Below are 19600 nucleotides of genomic sequence, written 5' to 3'. Positions count from 1 at the left end.
GTTTAAAATAAGTCAGTGTATCTAAAAACACAGTGAGGATGTTCCTCATAAGAGTATTTGAACTTGCAGTCCTCTTCCTTAAAATTTCTACAACCCTCTCTCATGTTTTGTTCGTTTCTCTCAATCCCTCCCACGCACAAGCTCTGTCTTCCTGTGCCACAGGGATTTTATTACTGCTCTTTCTCTGCATATCTCTCTCTCTCTCTCTCTCTCTCTCTCTCTCTCTCATGTGCACATGCGCACACTCACTATTTCTGGGGGTATTTATTTGTTTTTGATCTCATTCTCACTACCCCTCCCTTTCCCCCATCCTCTCTCTGACTCCCTATCTATCTACATGTGTTGTTCATTAAAAACATTTTCTGAGCAGTTTGCCCAAAAGTAATAACTTAAATCTGAAATGCTGTGTAATTCGACTGATCAATGCACATGGACCGAGGACATGCAAAATAAATGAATAAATGATTGTCCATATACTATAATTGACTCTTGACTGATACTCTGAATGACTACCCTCTAATTGACTGTAATATTGACAGGGCAATTATTGGTTGGAAGAGCTACTTCTCACTGAAACATCACTTTGTAAGGGGTGGGAGTCACACCATTCAGAGTGACAGTGACATTGACACTGACACAGACAGACAACAAATTGATTACAATGACATTGCCTCTTTTCTCATCAACTTCCTTGTCACCATGGAAACAAGTTGTCCATAATGTATTCGTATATATATATATATATATATATATATATATATATATATATATATATATATATATATAGTATGTAGTAATACATGTATGCATGTGTAACTATGAGTGGTTGTGCGCATAAATGCATGAATGTGTTTGAGATGCTGTTTACTCTATATGGAAATTAATGCCTGTGTTCATCTGTCTATGAAAATGAGTGAGTCTTTCTAAGCTTGTGTTTGCAGTATGTAAGCCTTGTCTGGCTGTATAAAAGTATTTTTGCCTCTGCCACTTTTAATATTACTCCCTTTCTAATAGGCATTATGCATTTATAATAAGCTACCTAATGCACCAATAACTCTTAAACACACCCTCTGCCTAGAGTAATGGGAGATAGAATAAGAGAGAGAAAGAGTAAGAAAAAGAGAGGGAGGGACAGATGTAGCTTAGAACAGGAGAGTTACAGAGAGGACAGGAGACACATTATGGTGCGCACCAGTCAGATCATTGTGATACTGAAAGAGAAATTATATGCATGAAATTGAACCTGAACTGTAGTAAACTCAATTAATTAAGTCTGATTATGGCTAACAATGTGTCTTTTCATGCTCTCAGTTGAATGTATTGCTTTACCAATGGAGAAAGTTCAACAGGGTGACTGGGTGAAGATAAGAAAACCATATACATTTTATCATTCTTATCACTGAGGTGTCCTGGAGTTTGACAAATAGAGGTCAAAATAGACTGTACCCACTGACTAACCCCGTCGACCAAAGATTGTTTTAGCAATAACACTCAGACAGTGAGCTTGATCGATGCTAAAGCACACACATGCACATTCACACAACCATAAAAAGTGTTAAATATTACATCTGTATATGCTCTCTTTCGAAATCCTCGTGGCTTGTTGCTAAGCAACAGGGGAGCTTCCATGGCCATTGGTAGCATGACTGTAGAGATAAGGTTGGGGGTGGGGGGATAAGAGAAGAATATTGGTGTGAAAAAGGAATAAAATAGCATTTGAGTTGAGAAATACTGTTGTAGTGATCTACTATATATTAAAGCATGTTCATCTGTCCATGTGTTATTCTGTCCATCAGTCCTCCAATGTTACAAATACTGTTACAATACAAGTAGGGGTCCAAGATTTCATCATGGTACACTGTTATGGGTTATACCTTGTTTTAGGTGTGCAAAAGTGCATGCTATTATGTGAGATTAATTTCTGTGTAAAATGACTTTTCCAAGTGTATAATACTGGTCAATTCAAAGTTAATTTCATCAGCTCGGTATAGTGCCACTTGTGGGTGTTTTATACCATTTTTGCATAATTTATAAGCCGGCCAGAAATAAATAATTCTGGATATATGAGGGGTTTATCCGCATTTTTCTGTAAAATTTACAGATGTAGAATGAAATGTATGAAACTCAATAGGGAATTAAGGGTCAAAATTCAAGTGCCTCTCTCCCACATTTTTGATCTTTCCACAAAGAAAGTGTGATCAGTCAGAATTACTTTGCAGTTGACTTGCCATTTCTTGGTAGCACAAAAGATCAATGGGTGACTTCTAAGCAGTGGCTTAGCAGAATTAGCCACCCAGCTAAACTACTTTAATGTTTATCAACAAAAAATAAATAGAGTTTAGGGGATCTCATAGTATCTGTGTGACCTCTACGATTACATTACAGTCATAAACTGTTACATTCTGTAAACTGTCACAGTAGGAAAAATGGATGTTCCTAGAATCTCAAACATAAGTGTGTGTTTAACCTGATTTAAAAGATTTTAAAAATACATTACGCTGTAAAATGAAATGTTTTGTTGACTCAGAAATACAGGAGGAATTTCAACCTACAAGAGAAAAAGACCTCTTTTCTAAAATGTCTCAAGTTGTTTCCATTTGCCTTAAGGATACAGTAGATAAAGATCATAAAAAATGATTTCATTTTGTGAAAGGCACAAAATCACATTATTCATAACCCTATAACTGAATTTCTGAAGTGGTATACATTTATCCAGTCTAAATATTTATGTTTCACCAATTTTGTTTATTTGTAATGCCGCGCAGAAATTTTACAAAAATAAATAAATAAAATTATTTTAAAAAACATTCATTGTTATACCAATTTGAAATTTGGGGAAGTAAACTTACAAATTTTGTATAAAAATAAATTTGTATTTTGTACTGAATCAAACATACGTAATGCATAGGTGATACACATGACACTAAAGTGAACATAAATCTTTTTTCTCACTTAAATTTTGCCCCTTTCAAAACCATAACTGCCATTGACCCATATACACTTTGAGTGAGTCAGGGCAAGAGCAACAGAGAAGGATGAGCGAAGCAAGAGGCGTGTTTGACGTGGTGTTCTTTTTCTTTGCTGTTTGGTGGTGCAGGACGGAGAATAAGGAAAGAGAGAAGGTAGTGTTACACACAGTTCTGCTATATATAGCTCATCACCACTGACTCACCAGTAGACTGACATTCTGCTGTAGCACTCCATTAATGTATTGAAGACATTCAATTATTAGCCACAGTGCTCAACTGTGCAACTGACTGTGCCAGCCACATGACCCTGCACTGCCAGGAGGGAGCTCTAGGGAGACGGTCAGGCTAAAGCCCACCTCTGATTTTTCCTCTTTATTCACAGTGAATTGCTACATCTATTTTTGTTCACTGGAATCCTCCTCGAGCTGCATATCAGGGTAGCAGCAGAGGAACTACTGGACTGCAAAGGCCATAAATTCATAAATTAACTACAAGTCAACATAATTATTTGAGTAGGTTGATGTTTGTGGTGGAAGACTGCTCGGTCAACCTCAACGAACTGACAGGCTTTGGCATAGCCAAAACATTCAAACAATGCCCTCAGCTAATATGAAAATATTTGACAAGACTTGTGTAGTGCTACCACATACCACTCTACCAATATTTAGATTAAAATCAGTATCATGATGGCCTACTCAATGTATTACTGCCCCCTGTAGCTCACTGTGGGTAATGTAAACATTTTAATAAGGTCCACACAAAGTTTGATGTATAAAAAAAAGTGTTTGGTCATTCCTTTAATTCAGATATTAAAATCATCCATTTCATCAGAATTTCCCACAATTAAATAAAAAACGTTCACACACTGACATGGCTGGCTGACAATCCAGATGACAGAAATCCAACTAATTGCAGAAAACTAATCACAATCATATTAGCTCAAACTTCCAACACAGTCACTCTTAACCTTCCCAGATTCTATCCCCATTTTAACCTGAAACAGTTTACACTTTTAAAAAAAGTTTGTTTCAATTTCCCCCCTGTAACTCCCCGCCAGGCTGGTCTGACTTGCCACACGCTGGCCCTTCAGTCTGCTCATCCATTACCAAGATGGCTATGGTCTGTTGCCAGGGTTAGCTGTCCAATGGTTTCTGAAATTAAATAAACATTGGTTGACAGATCATACGTCCAAAGGTCATTGGCTACAATATTGTGGCTGGAAATACAAAAAACCACTGTTCAGCAACGGCAGCTTGATTCTTTATTGCGCCATTCTCACTTCCTCTTGTTCGTCCCTCATTCCTTGGCCTTCTTTTCGGCATTTTGCAATTTCTCAGTTATCTTTCGCTCATGGCCCGCAGGGTTGGGTCTGTTGGTGTTGCAGCTGGCTTCACGCTTTGTCCTCCCCTTACGACTAGTACCACCTGAAACATGTACGACTTCATATGACATACCATATAAGCTGCTTTACAGAGAGAATCTATGCACAAACACACACACACACACACCACAGACCACAGACACGTTAAGGTATTGTGGAGATTCAGCCATCTGTTTGACTGGTCGTACGTTGCAGAAATCATAATAGCACATTGTTACTCATAGAAAACGTAGCCAATCAGCCATGCGAAACGTGCAAGGCAGGATCTGAGAGAGCTTACCACTGAACTTGTCAGTAAGATTATAATATTCATATTCGTCGTAGTAGCGGTCTTCAAATGTGGTCGGTTCCATATTTTTCACCTCCACGAAACTCATTATTAAATAAATAAACAATTAGTGCGCTAAAACTAATTTATACAGCTAAAATCAATAGTAAAAAAAACCCACCAACAAATAAGGTTTCGAAAAATAAGAGGCGGTTAAAAACAGAGAATTGTTTTGAAAAGAAAAGAAAAGTCGTTTAATAACGCAAACACGAAGTAGCCTACTTCAACTTAAAGTCTTCTGGTATGGTCTGTCATACCACGTTGCGTTATTTTTGTTTTTCTCGTCGTTCAATGGGGTTTTTATAGTCTCTATGTCGCTCCCTCCCTCATCCGTCACCTGACTCACAGTTGCATCAGTTTTTCAGTCAATGTTTGTCAAGCCATGGTCACAAGTGCAGACACTAACACGTGGTGAAATTTTTCCCTCCTTTTGTTGTTTTAACAGTACATAGTGAGGTACCATTAACTCGAATACCAAAACAGTTTTCCTTTTTTGAACAGAGCAGATTTTGTTTAAGAAATAACATTGAATTGTAAGCAGCTGTGCCGTTCAAGCAGTGAAATAAAAGGTTTAAATGACACGATGCTATCCTTTTTCCTTAACTTTTTTCTTCCTTTTTATTTCGCTTCTGTTATTTTTGCATTCACTTACTCTTTTACACATTTATTGTCATTCATAACTACAATATTTTGTCTAACGTCCCATTCCCTCACACTCCACCCCTCTCACTCAATGTCATTCAACCATAGATTAGATTAACAAAATCAACGTTCACAAAATCTTATCAACACTTGACTTTCACCTGCTATTTCTCTCTTCAAAGTGACCCACTTGCGGGTCGACTTACTTACTGTATTTTTTTCGTTCGTTTTGAATAATAATAATAATATATTATTATTATTATTATGTTTGAAATCTAAGTAGTTGCCATTAGCCCAATTGCTATCACAATTATGTGTTTGTCTATTTTATTTGATGCATGTGACTCTAACTGTCCAGAAGCATTTAAAATGGTAATCCATGGACATCCATGTTGAAAGACGTGCATGCCTGCACACACACATTGTCAGTAGTCTAAAAACGTTGCCAGTTCTATACATTTTTGTGAATTATATGATCATGTTTTACTGTATCCACCCATAGTCGTCTTGCAGCTCCCGCTCTATTTTCAGTAAAGCTGGAGTTTATTTCAGTAAATATTTGCTGAAATATGATGCTTGACAAAATATGTTGACATCAAGTCTTACAGGAACACGCAAGCGCGCAAATACACGCACGCAGGCACGGGTTGCATGGCACTGTGGAGCTGGCATATGCCACGCTATTCGTTAAATATTAACTCCTCTGTGAATGGTTTGAATCGCAATGTAGAGTGAATTTCCAATAGCAAAATATAACAAAAACTCAAATGATGTAGGATCTGAATGATTTATTTATTTATTATTTTGTATTTATTCTTTATGGCACCATTTTAATAGTGGGATTTTAGTCAAGGTCTATTCTATACACTCACATCAACTTACGTGCTTTTTGTTTATCTTTTTTCTTGTTTTGATTGTTGGTTCATATTACTCCGTTTTTTTTTTCACAACAAGCATGCCCTCCAACTTCTGCGGTCATGCACTATTGCTGAAAATAGAATTTCCTTGCATTTTGTCAAATTGTTACTTAGCTATGTTTCTTTTTTTAACGGAATTGTTAGCAATATTTTCTCGTAAATATTTCATATAAAAGAAAAAATCTGAAAATGCAATGTGCGAATAGTAACAAAATGCGTTTATAAAAATGTTCTATCAAGACGAATCAGGAATGTCACTGTTCTGTTTGTCCCTCAGACGTATCCGTACGTGAGGGCCCAAACCCCATGGTAAGGCATCAGAAAAATCTATCTGAAAGTATGTTTCATTGAATAAGTTAGGTACTTATTATTACAGTGCTGTACGTACATATGAATCGACATTTATACATTCTCGATAATGGATGGGAAAAACACATTTGGCTGGCTTGAAATTTTCCCCGTAATTTAGCTCGCTAGTGACCTGGCTAACAAGCTAGCTAACTTCAGCTGGTAGGTAGGTGTTTATCTAGCAGTCGAAAACGAGCTATGTGCCGACAGCATGCTGAAATCTGCTTGGTGTTCGTTTAAAGAAGATCATTTGAGAACAAAAATGATTGATAATCGCCGTTATCCACTCAGCTTCGCAAACGTTAGCTACCTAGCACAACCGTGAGTGAGTTTGTAGCTAACAAACAACGTTAGTTCAGCAACAGTATTTGAGTGACGATTTATTGTTCTGCAGGACAGTAGGCTATAGGCTGTGCTGTAGGCTTTTTTTTATTTATTTTTTACATTTTTAAGGAAATCAGTAAGCAGCATGTATTTAAACTTGCAGGTCTTTCGCAGTCACAATGGCTTTGGTATCTGCAGACACCAAAATTTCAGAGTTACTTACTGAACTGCACCAGCTCATCAAACAGACACAGGTAAGACATAACGATCCATCGTTCATCACGTCAGCTGAAATAGGTCGTACACTTAACCAGTCAGTATATTGCATCTAAACTGTGTTTTTATATGGTTCACATTTAGTACCCGAACTGGCTAAGTGTGTTTAAATGATCATTAGCTTATTATCCACTTGTGCTGTTAGGATGACATCAGTTGACTGTCTTTGCCAGGAGGAGCGTTCTCGCAGTGAACATAATCTTCTCAACATCCAGAAGACTCATGAAAGAATGCAGACAGAAAACAAAAGTGAGGCTTGCTCAGCCCTTTACACCTTTTTGCATCTCTCCTCTGTTGCAGTAAAGGTAATTGTACTGTTTGCTTATGTGTTTCCCACACAGCCTCTCCCTATTACAGAACCAAGTTGAGAGGGCTCTACACCACAGCAAAGGCAGATGCTGAAGCGGAGTGCAGGTCAGTTTGCCTCATTTTCAGCATTTGCAGATTTTTAAGGCTTTGTTTTGTTCCTGTTCAGGGTCATTCCATCTTGTATAACTGAGAATTAGGGCTTTTGTTTTGCTGGCTTAGGTCTTGGGTTCACTTCATGATTTTGGAATTGGATCCCTATATTAAAAAAACAAACAAAAAACAAACAAACAAAAAAAAAACAGCATATAATACAGAGCCCATGCTACATTTCAGTTGATTTCCTAATGTAGTGACTATATCTAAGCCAGCATGAGACCACAACATTAGCATGCTCTCTCTTCTAGTATTCTTCGTCATGCCCTGGAGAAAATTGCAGACATCAAATCTTTATTGGAAGAGAGGAGAATTGGTGAGTGAGTCTGTGAAATTTCAGTGTCTGTATTTGGTTATTGTTCCTTTTCCATGAAGGTGCATATTATTGGTGTGCTGCTGGGTGGCTCATCCTACAGAGGCACTGTTCTAGTGCATGGATCGGGCCCACAGACTGGTATTAAATTTGGGCTGTGCCAGTGCCGACTGTGATCAGAAGCACCTGTCAGGACAGTGAGGATTGAGCAAAATATGTTCTGAATCCAGCGGTTTTAACAGTTAATACCGAACACAAGTGCATCAATGAACTTCTCTCTTAACCAACATATTAAATATATTTGATTTAATTTGGTAATTATTAGTCAAGATATTAATTATCAAGTAAATTGCCAAGTTTGTTGATTGCCAGAGAAACCTGTTGGATCAACCTTTATCAACATGTACAACTCACAACCAGATTAGAATTAGGAAATTTATTAAGTTATAAAAAAAATTCAATATGTCTGATCTGATGATGAAAGTATAAACTACCTTAACAAATAATGAATGTTACAGACATGGACAGGTTACAGTCACAAAAGAAATTAATGAAGGAAAATACAAAACCACAGCTTGTTTCTCCTCAAAAAAACTGAATAGACAGCTGAATATTCCAAAAAGCCTGGGTTGAAAATGTAAAAATGGCAGATGAGCTGTAAGACTAAAACGTCAGACCCTGCGCACGCCAAACAGAAGAGGATTGACAACCTATGGTCACACAGACCAAGTTTGCCAGATCAAATTATATTGGCAGTTTCTCAAAGGCGGTAACCTAAAAACTTGATATCACAAGAGGACACACAATTCAGTCTGACTAGGCCTAGGAATGGGAGGGTATCAGTCAGTCGGGTTGACAGTGTGCCATTACGCACCAGCAACCCTGCTGGTCGATCAGCCGCCCACAAGTTCATCTGTTGTGCTGCATGTAAAGTTCCTTCCTCGTGTCTGTGTGAGCACAACCTGCAAACTCCAGTGTGATGAGCAGCAGTGGCTCACATCGCATGCTTTGGAGGAGAGCGCACAGAGGTTGTGATAAACGTGCAGTGTGCGTATGATTGGGCTTTCCAAATTGGGGAGAAAAAGTGGAAAATAATTTGAAAAGCACATGTTAAAGTACCCATTTTCCACAGTGTGGGAAGAAAGCTCTGGTTTATTTAATGTACAAGACCGTAATATTTTTTTCAGCTACAAAAAGCATTGATCGTCATAGCAGCTGTGGGTATAGCGGTAAACTGGCATGATGGGGTCATTGTTTTAACTCCAGGAAAGGGGCCTTTTGAGTGGTTGATCCTGTTAAGAAACTGGATTTCATTATGTGGGTTTACCCTAAGGTCTGGTATCAAATGTTGGCAGTGTCACTGCCGACTAGCTTGCATAATTGACTATAGCATGGCCCAAGGAGGGGTGCTTTCAGTCCGTTTCATTGCCTGTCGTCATCTGCTCAGTCAGCTGTCTGTGCCGGCTGAGTATGAAGTGTACTCTTACTTATACATCAGCTCAGGAACTGCCCTGCAGAGTGAAGACAGGCAGTAGCTGGCAGAAAGTAGTCTATCTGTGCAGTCTTGAGTAGATGAAGGTGATGCCATGGGCCAACAACTACAGTTGGGCATCCCAAATTAATGGGTGAGAGGTGCTGTAAAACATTGTCAGTGTGAGTGGTAGACTTCACCAAAATAAAACAGAAGGGAAGGATGATAGATACGGTTTATCTTTCGATAAATTAAATTAACTCTCATTGAGTTTAGCGCAGTCAGCAGATCGCAATTACTGTATGAAGGTTGAACTCGAAACTGGAGTTTGACCCAGGTTACTATCCAGTTGAACTGTGAAAAAAATATGCATTTTCTTGGCCTTGAAAGCTTTAATTTTAAAACTGAATTTACTTTCCGGTTTGAAATGCTGCCCTCCGGTGATTCTGTAATTTCATTACTGATCATCAGCTATTTCTAGGATCAGAAGTTTCTGTCTCCAGATATGGGTGGTTCTATCAGGTTTATGGTATAGTACATTTGCCCTGCACATTGTTATTGAAAAGCCTGCAGGGGGAGGCTAGGCCATTTCCTCCACAGTGGCGAGCATTTACTTTGTGTCCTACAAGTTCAAGAGGAGCTGAAAAGCACTGCAGGAGAGGCTGCTCGGTAGCCACAATTTTATAATAATTTTTACAGGTTATTAGACATTCTGATAGGCTTTGGTCTTTGGAAAATATACTTGTACTCTAGCTATAACCTACTTACATTTTTTAGTCTGTCTACTTTGCCATGTGGAAGTAGTAATTAATGACTAGGAATGACAACATAATGCTACATCTGGCACCAATGAAAGCATGGTAATGACAACAACCACTCCATAATGCTTTTAATAAGCTTCTGCCCATAATATCTAAAATGTTCATATCTTTTCGTAGTTAGTGTTCAGTGTGTTCCCAAGCCTTTCCACTTTATTCAGATGCACGTAGCTGCTCTTCATCAATGTTAACAGTACAGGCTTTTGTTGAAAAGGGTTAAGTAGCTAGTATTTGTATATTGAGCAATGATAGCTTAGCCAGGTAAATCTTAATTATTTTTGTAATTCCACAAACTTTCACTTGACAAATCTGCGTATGATTAGCTCAGTCAGGAAAGACACGTGGAACTTAATGGTCAAGTGCTGTCACCTGAACTTCAGGAGTTCAAGTCTGGGCAAAGCAATTAGCACAACATTACACGGCACATTACTGTTGGCTCTGTCTCAGTGGGCTTAAGTCAGATGCCTTTCCTTGGGCTAATGGTGTGTTTGTCCCCTGTAGGCCATTTCCAAGATGGTATTAAAGGGAAGAGCCTTCTTTGCTCTTTAGTCCTAGATTTTGGATTGGTGTTCGTAAAGTTAGCAACCAATGAACTTCTGTCCCAAATTCCGAATGAACAGAAGTGAAATTTAGAAAAATTCTCTGTCCTCTCACAGCAGCAAAAATGGCAGGGGTGTACAGCGACAGTGATCCCCCCAGGAAGACCATGAGGAGGGGAGTGCTGATGACTCTTCTTCAGCAGTCGGCCATGACCCTGCCGCTTTGGATAGGCAAGCCAGGAGATAGGTATGCTCTTGTGTGGTGCATGCATGTTGCTTCTTAAATTCAGTGCATTACTCTGATTAGTGTATTATTTGCTTTGCTTGTAAAGACTGTGCCTAACATTATTTGTGAAAAGTGTTGTAGTGTCCAGTTACTCTGTGTGGCTAAACAAAAGATTTCATTTTCAAGTCATGAATCATGCATAAAATATTCCTCTTCAGCAGTGGCCATATTAGTGTTGTGCTGCCACTGCAGTGATAAGACGCACTGCAACACAATATGCATCTGACCCTTATATATAAAATTTTAACATGTTCATTTTTATTCTAGGGCTCCACTTTGATGTAATTTGCATGCCAAACATTGAAATTGCCTAGTGCTGGCTGTTGCATTCTCAAGAGAAAGCTTTTGAACACCAGTGAAATCTTGAGCTCGAAACCTACCATCTTGACCTACCATCCAATAACCATAACCTAAATACAAAACAGTAAACTTTTTGTTTAGCACTCAATTTGCTGTACAGAAACAAAAACATCATTAAAAAGTCCAGTCATGCCAGCGGTACAATTAAAACAAACAGTAATTCTAAACAAACAATTATCAGTTACTACATACACCGCCATGTTGGCAATAATACAGCAATGCATAATAAATTAAGTCAATAAGTGCTGTACAGACATATGACTGCGCGTGATGGAGGTACACATTGGCTCATTTGTTTACATTAGCTCACAGAGTTTGCTTGTTACGGGTTATTGCCTGTCAGTTCCCATCCTGGATACATTGCTAGGATATAAAAACTAAAACCATGTGTGGGTTGAGAGTCATCTCATCACTTTTGCTCAGTTGCTTGTGGGTGTCACACAGTATAAAAAAAGTCTTATACAGTATTCTGCACATGTTTTTTATTTAATCATTCTTCACAAAAAATTGAATCTTATTCAATTTTGCCCTGACAAGCATTTGTTGAAGTCTTGCCTGAATGTTGTTAGAACGGATTGCATAGCAAAATTGATTTGTACTATAATTTGATTCATAGCAGTTACCAAATAGTCTCCTTTGTGATTTTTGTGATTTTGATTGACATATCCTAATGCCACTCCAAGCAGCAATTTCAGTGAAAGATGCTATTACGTATAAAAGGGGTCATTCTGATTATACGCTGTGTTGTTTGGCAAATGCTGAGCATGGCTAGAATTAACCCTGTGCTTTATATTTCTCTCTCTTTCCCCAGCCCCCCTCCTCTGTGTGGGGCCATGCCGGCCAGCAGCGACTATGTAGCCAAGCCGGGAGACAAAGTGGCTGCCAGAGTTAAGGCAGTGGACGGGGACGAACAGTGGATACTGGCAGAGGTGGTCAGCTATAGCCACTCCACTAATAAGTAAATTCATTTATAAATATTGGGGGGAAAATGGGTAGCCCATGTGGTTCGAGTGGCCGAATTAGATGACAGAATATAGAAACTCGAAGCAAAAGAGCAAACGGCGGACAGAGAGGCATGGAGAGGTGTAAGATGGTGAAGCTGTAAAATAAATATAGTATGTTTTCTTCTTTAGCCAGGTGCAATGTAGATAATTACCTATTGAAGTTGGCAAGAGAAAAGGGGGTGGATGAATAGCTGTAGAAACTCCTTCGGGTGCAATTGCTTATCTAGTGAGAAATCAAATTGCACAACTATGAATTAACAAAACCATACATCTAGGGAGTTTGAGGATGTGGGAAAATGATTGAATTCCATTTAATTTAAATATATCAATTATAATCTATTAGCCCTATTCAGCCTATTTCCCCCCCGCTCCCAGGTATGAAGTGGATGACATTGACGAAGAAGGCAAAGAGTGAGTATTAAGTTTTTTTAACTTTACAACCACATCATCTTCTCTTTAAGGATATTAAGAATGTATTGCTACTTTTCTTTAAACTGCCACAGAGGACAGGATTGATTGATGTGTATGCACTCTACCTGTCTCTCATGGTTATGATTGACTCTTTATTGTCTAGCCATTCAGAGTGGGTGCAAGATATAATACACTGCCTGGCCAAAAAAAAAGTTGCGCACTCTAATATTTTGTTGGACCGCCTTTAGCTTTGATTACGGCGTGTATTCGTCGTGGCATTGTTTCGACAACCTTATGCAACGTCATAACATTTATTTACCTCCAGAATTGCATTATCTTGTAGTGACGACGGGAGAGTCGAACCACTCCGTAAAGTCTTCTCCAGCACATCCCAAAGACTTACAATGGGGTTAAGGTCAAGACTCTGTGGTGGCCAATTCATATGTGAAAATTGTTTCTCATGCTCCCAGAACTACTATTTCACAATTTGAGCCCGATGAATCTTGGCATTGTCGTCCTGGAATATGCTTGTGCCGTCAGGGAAGAAAAAATCAATTTATGGGATAACCTGGTCATTCAGTACATTCAGGTACTCAGCCGACTTCATTTTATTGCTGCATAACGTTGCTGAGCCTAGACCTAACCAATTGAAGCAACCCCAGATCATAACACTGCCTCCAGAGGCTTGTACAGTGGACACTGTCCAAAAAAATCCAAACGGCGACTTTTTTTTGGCCAGGCAGTGTATATTGCTTTGACTGATCATGAATTCAGTCTGTGTATACTGTGTTAAACAGAAGTTATGGTCAGGCATTCAGTGTGGGAATATGGTGTTTAACCCACTTTACTGACCAGGCATTCAGTGTGCATATATTGCGTTTAACACTGTACTGGCTAGGTGTGAGTTTGCTGATAGTGTCCTTTTCGCTGGTAAATGGTGAGCATAGATGGGCTGAATGTTCTGTTCTCGTCATTATGTGTCTAAGTTCTTATGCTGTGTTACACCTTCTCTCGGTCAGCAGGAGACATACACTGAGCAGGAGGAGGATTATTCCTCTGCCGCAGTGGAAGGCCAACCCAGAAACGGACCCTGAGGCACTCTTCAGTAAAGACCAGCTGGTGCTGGCCCTCTACCCCCAGACCACCTGTTTCTACAGAGCACTCATACATACTCCCCCACACAGGGTAAGGACAGGGAATTGCATTGTTAATGGACAGTGGGAACCAGGCAGCCAGTGGTCAGGGTTCATCAATAACATTTGCCCAGGACAAGTAAAACCAGCCACCAGCCACTTTTCAGGCGGGCAAGTGATGATTCAGGGCTAATTCACGATTTGCTTTGTTCAAATCACTGTTTGGCACCAATAAGCTAGCATAAAAGCACAGTTGTGTGCGAGGGGATAGAAGCATCCATAGTGGGAGTCTCGTTCGTTATTGAGACCACAAACCCAATTTTCAATTTGGTTTTTATCCAAATGTTCTTATCCAGTATGACTTATGACATATGACAATGTAGTACATCTTCGGGAGTGACAACACGGGCAGGGTCAGTGATTGACCTTAAAGTGCCATGAAAACAATAAGTGCATTGATGGAAAGGAATGGCCTACAGGAGATGGGGGATGTTAGTCAGACAAGTGGAGATGCGTTCTTCAATCTGTGTGAAAGAAGGGGGAAAAGAGAAGAACAACTGTGTGTCGTCAGCATAGCAGTTGTGAGAAACTGTGGGATGTGATAATGGAGCCAAGGGATGTATTGTGTAAAGAGAGAATAGGAGAGGGCCCAGGACAGATCCCTGGGGGACCTCAATAGAGAGGGCCCAGATTAGAGACGGTAGCGACCCCCTCCCGTAAACCGGATAGGTGCAGTCCTCTAGGAGAGCCATGCAAGTGCATTCCCAAGGTCCGAGAGGGTGTCCAGGAGTAGCTGGTGGTTAACTGTGTGAAAGGCCACTGACATGTCGAGGAGGACGAGGAAGAGGCTTGGGTAGTGTGGAGTGCCTCTGTGACAGCAAGGAGAGCAGTCCCAGTTATGTGGCTTGGCTTGAATCCTGATTGATTGGGGTCAAGCAGGTTGTTCTGTGAGAGAGTTAGTTAGCTACAGTACATTCAAGAGTTTTGGATAAGAATGAAGAAAGTGATACCAATCTGTAGTTAGCATCAAAGGGGTTGAGTCACGGCTTTCTAAGGAGCAGTGTAACTTGGGTCATTTGTTTCCATGGATGAATTGATGATAGAGGTAAGGAGTGGGAGTAGGTCAAGAGTGATGGTCTGGAAGAGTGATGAGAGGAATGGGGTCAGGAGGGCAGGTGGTTGCCTTACTAGTAGACACTGTCTCATCTAGGGAGAGGGGAGAAAATGAAGTCAGGCCAGGGTCAATATGATTAGTTTAGGGGGCAGTTAGTGGTGAGAGAGTGTTACCAAGATTTCTGGGAGGGAGCTCCAAATTTCATAAACTATCTCAAAGAAAGTGGCTAAATCCTCAGCAGTGAGAGAAGATCAAAGAATCAGTGTAGGAGGGAGAAGAAGGAAAAGAAGAGCTTTTAAGGGGTTAGAGGCTGAGGGCAGGATTTTAGAGCAGAACAGGGTAGTTTTAACTTCGGAGTTTGAAGAGGAGAAATTTGAGAAGAGGGGCAGAATGACTCAGATAGACTCCCTTCATCTTATGACCAAGGAAGTCAACACTGTCTTTCAAGAACAGTCACTTTTGAAAAACAGCCAATAGTGAATGCTGTCCTAATGCAAAGCACCTGTGCTGAGCTGATTAGCTGCTGGTGTGGCTGAAGTGTGTCAATTGAGAGTCTGGCACACTTAACATAAACAAGAGAAGCTCTCCTGTTAATGTCAAAGTGCTCTACCAGCACTCTGAATCATGTAATTAATCACCACCAGAATTATTAAATTGCCTAACCCCTAAGCCCAATACTGCTTAGTTATATCACACTAGAGTGAATTGAATTTGACTATAATACTGGAGCAATAAACCAAGCTTGGTCCAGAATTCTAGTAGTTGACTCTTAAGCTTCAGATAGAAGCCCATTGCAGAATTCGTGTACTAGACTACACCATGAAAGTGTGGTGTCACTGTCAATGACATGATAACATACATAGCAACAACCAACTGAGGACAATGGTCTAAATACAATGGCGCCACACGTTAGTTCATATGGCATCTCGCCACTGTTTTAATGGTGAGGCTAAGCTAATCATCTGTAGTAAACTGGCATACAATGCAGGAAATGTTTATGCTTTTCATTTCACTTTTCAAATAATTGAAATTTATCACTTTTTATTAACTTGCACCATTAACTGAGCTAATGTTAATACAGGATGAATAGGATACTCCCAAAAAATGAACTCCATTAACATAAATCTGGCTTTCAATTTGGTACATGGTGAAATAAGCTTGTATTTTCTGTTTTAACCTGTGCAGGGACTATGGATGAAAATGAGCTCAAGAGGTCCTCAGGTTTACCTTAATATGAAAACTGAATCATTGTGCATTAACCCAGTTAAATAAACTGCATAAAGTTACTGGACACAAAATAAAAGCAGTGAACATACAACTTGTTATCCCAGTTGGTATGGTGTGTGTAGAAATGATGAAACAAGTAGCCATATTGACATTTGCAGTTTGTGTATCTTCAGAGATCACAATGGCGTAGGCACTTGGCATATAAACAGACCTGGGTCAAATACATATTTGTTTTGGACTCAAATACTTTTTTACGCTTTACTGGGCTTGTCTGGTGTATTGGAACCAATTATATACTCTCAAAAAGTGAAAACTTCGCCTTCTGGTCATATTGGCAGGCTCAATTACACCAGGCAAGATCAATAGAGCACAGAAAAGTATTTGAATCCAAAACAAATACGTATTTGACCCAAGTCTGCATATAACTAGGTGTTTATTATCCAAATCTAATTCGTAATCAGAATATTCACCTAATGATAATCTAATGATTTTTAAAGTTTTTCAATATCCGATGGTACCAGATAAGTTAAATGTTAAAGTAATAATCTCGAAGATTTTCATTAAAATAAATGTCTGTTAAGTCACTACCTATTGCCAAATTAGGTAATACAATGGTGATTGAGCCTATTATAATATTAATTTATATTATTATTATTATTATTATTATAATTTATGATTAAAGAACTGGGTGTCTGTGGCGACATTCCCGGGAAAAAATCACAAGCGGCGCATAGTTAGTGACGCGTTTTCCACCACCCACCAGTGTTTGGTCCGCCAGAGAGGGTAGGCGGAGCTAACGCAACAGGCTCGCTCTTCAACTCACTTGTGTGTGAGCGGCGTACTGTTTTTTCTGGTGTCTGATAGCATTACAATAACGGAGAAAAGGGGGGGTGCTTATGGAACCCTAAAAAGTTTTTGTGTAAATGAGAGGTCATATTATTTGTTGATGTAGATTTCGTATTACATTTGATGACAATGTAACGTTACTAAATTACATAGCTATTTGCACAGCTAACGCTAGCTACCGGACCATGTCAAGAAAGACAACATTAGTTTAGACAACGTTGCGCACAGTATCCATCATATTAGGTAACATTGCGTTAGCTAGCTATCTAATGTAATTAACACAATCTAATGTCAGCTAACAATTAGAAAAAACGCTAGCTAACGCTTCCGACCAGTACCGACCTCGCACCCCGTCTCTCGAATGCAGTGCTACCTTGTTGCAGCGTTGCAGTGTGGCTAACTAAAGGCCAGTTCAGATCAATGATTCGCAACGAGACTGGATGCAACTTGCAAAATTCCAAGACGTCTGATTGTAAACGTTCTAAAACTGCACTTGGCGATTTGACAAGGTGGGTCTTTTGAGACCCTAGGTAATGGCTTCAGACGCTCTGGAACTAACCAGTTCACACTGCTGCAATTTTCTCTGCAACATTCTAAAACCGTTTCGTCTCGTTGTGAATCATTGATCTGAACTCGCCTTAACTTTACCGTTATTTACATTGCCATCAAGTTCATCAATATATTGATCGGAATAAAGCCGGAGTATAGGTGGAGCAGAGCTGGGTCTGATTTCTGTGTAAAGATGTCAGGCCGGAGAAAACTAAATAAAAGAATACAGCAGTATGGAGTAGCGTTGTTATTATTTTATTATGCTTCCTCATATGTTCCTTCAGCCTTGATGCCCTTTTATAATGAAATTTCCTTTGTTTTTGTTTTATTCTGCTTGTTCTGATTGCTAATTTAACACCCAGCTCAGCTTTATTCTCGAACAGTTTAGCTAGCAAAACCAGAAACACCAGGGGTAACATTTTGCAGGGCAGTTGTTTCAAAAATATCACACAACAATCATTCACGAAAATGGCTTTATTGTGCACGAGATACATAATTGCACGAGCCACAGCGAATCCCGCAAATTCTTCTCTGCAGTGTAAAGATGTTCATACCGGGCAAAAGGTGGATAAAGAACGTTTGTGGAAATTGATCATCACTAAATCTACCCCAGGTCTGCTACAGCATTTTAACCTGGCTCGGCAGTGTAAAGACAGATTAAGTTAGCCTAATGTTAGACAACGAATGAGTATGTACATAACGTTACTTTTATAATAACCATTTTTTATTCAGTAAATAGTGTTATAGTTGGCGTGGCCAGGTGCCAACTGACTGACGTCACACAGGCGACACTGGTTTGATCCGGTTGGATCTATGGGAAGTGAGGTCCAAAAACACACCTGCAATTACCGCTTCTCGCCATTGGTACCGCCAAAGAGAACGAAACGGAAATCTCAGAGATTGTAACTTTAATACAGAAACTTTTTGTTTCTATGAACTTGATGTCACAAATAAACTTCACAATATCTGGGTTTAAATTTAGTTTTGAGAAGGGGATTCCTTTCCAACTTGCTCATGTAGGCACGTGTGGAAAAAAACCTTTACGTTGAGCTTTTGCAATGCCCAGAGCAATGGATCCATATCTGTTAAAAACTTATGTCATTATACATGTATATGTATTCATATTGAGCACTACTACCTTTCAGTATTATTTCCACATATAATGCACAGGTCCTCTCTTTCTCTGTATGGTTAATGTGTATTGTCAATGTGCATATGCTAACAATTCATTCCCATCTCTTTTGTTGTTGTGGTCCAGTAAGTCAGTGTGTCCGTTAATTTTGCGTAAATCTTTGATCTTTTTGTCCCTCAGCCCCAGGACGACTACTCCGTATTGTTTGAAGACACTTCCTATGCTGACGGATACTCTCCACCCCTCAACGTGGCCCAGAGATATGTGGTGGCCTGCAAGGAGAACAAGAAGAAATGAAGCAGAAGTGCTGTTCAACGGGGTTAGAGAACAAGATATTAGCATTTGTGAATCCCTGGTTGAACAAGGTTTTAACATAATGCGCCGCGGCTAATATCCAACTATGTAAACTGTCGGACGTTTATACTGTGGAAAGAACAAGCTTGTCTGCTAAGAAAATAAAATCCTGTAATGTTTGAGAGAATTAGCGAGAGTGATAGCTGTTATTTGCTACGAAGTGACACAGGCTCATTTGCCGGAGTGATAATGGAAAGATGTCAGGGAGGGCGCATGTTGAATTTCAGTCAGCATGGGCTTGCATGCGTGTACCATATGCGCCCGCTTTAATCAGTGCTTTTACAGTGATTAATCTGTATTTACAATGATGACTTCTTCTCGGTGTCATGTTTTGAGTTCTTAAACATTGTCCTGAAATGTAGTGGATGTGTAAATGAATATATGTTTTTAATATTA

At 39.5% G+C, this 19600-nt stretch overlaps 2 protein-coding genes across 11 annotated transcripts; one reads left to right on the top strand and one right to left on the bottom strand.

The window, feature by feature from the left end:
- Window positions 1-3732: 3732 nt before the first annotated feature.
- LOC135249249 (nuclear protein 1-like) lies at window positions 3733-4968 on the bottom strand. Its single transcript, XM_064324687.1, has 3 exons — window positions 4631-4968; window positions 4249-4393; window positions 3733-4120 (listed from the first exon to the last, which is right to left on the bottom strand). Exons 1-2 carry the CDS (start codon window positions 4725-4727, stop codon window positions 4266-4268), a joined length of 225 nt encoding a protein of 74 aa, XP_064180757.1. The 5' UTR covers window positions 4728-4968; the 3' UTR covers window positions 3733-4120; window positions 4249-4265.
- A 1438-nt stretch (window positions 4969-6406) lies between these two features.
- Window positions 6407-19600, top strand: sgf29 (SAGA complex associated factor 29). 10 transcript variants are annotated; one of them, XM_064324634.1, is made up of 10 exons: window positions 6407-6546; window positions 7073-7163; window positions 7359-7434; window positions 7527-7599; window positions 7899-7963; window positions 10906-11035; window positions 12246-12392; window positions 12814-12849; window positions 13869-14034; window positions 19031-19600. In XM_064324634.1, exons 2-10 carry the CDS (start codon window positions 7089-7091, stop codon window positions 19145-19147), a joined length of 885 nt encoding a protein of 294 aa, XP_064180704.1. In that variant the 5' UTR covers window positions 6407-6546; window positions 7073-7088; the 3' UTR covers window positions 19148-19600. The 10 variants fall into 10 exon arrangements, with proteins under 10 accessions (XP_064180704.1, XP_064180708.1, XP_064180711.1 ...); XM_064324638.1 differs by having other exon boundaries at window positions 6482-6546; window positions 7084-7163; XM_064324641.1 differs by lacking the exon at window positions 6407-6546 and adding an exon at window positions 6580-6747 and having other exon boundaries at window positions 7084-7163.

Source organism: Anguilla rostrata, chromosome 2, assembly GCF_018555375.3.
Source record: "Anguilla rostrata isolate EN2019 chromosome 2, ASM1855537v3, whole genome shotgun sequence".
Taxonomy (NCBI): Eukaryota; Metazoa; Chordata; class Actinopteri; order Anguilliformes; family Anguillidae; genus Anguilla; species Anguilla rostrata.
The sequence above is the reverse complement of the archived record's forward strand: the minus strand, read 5'-3'. Positions and strand labels throughout refer to the sequence as shown.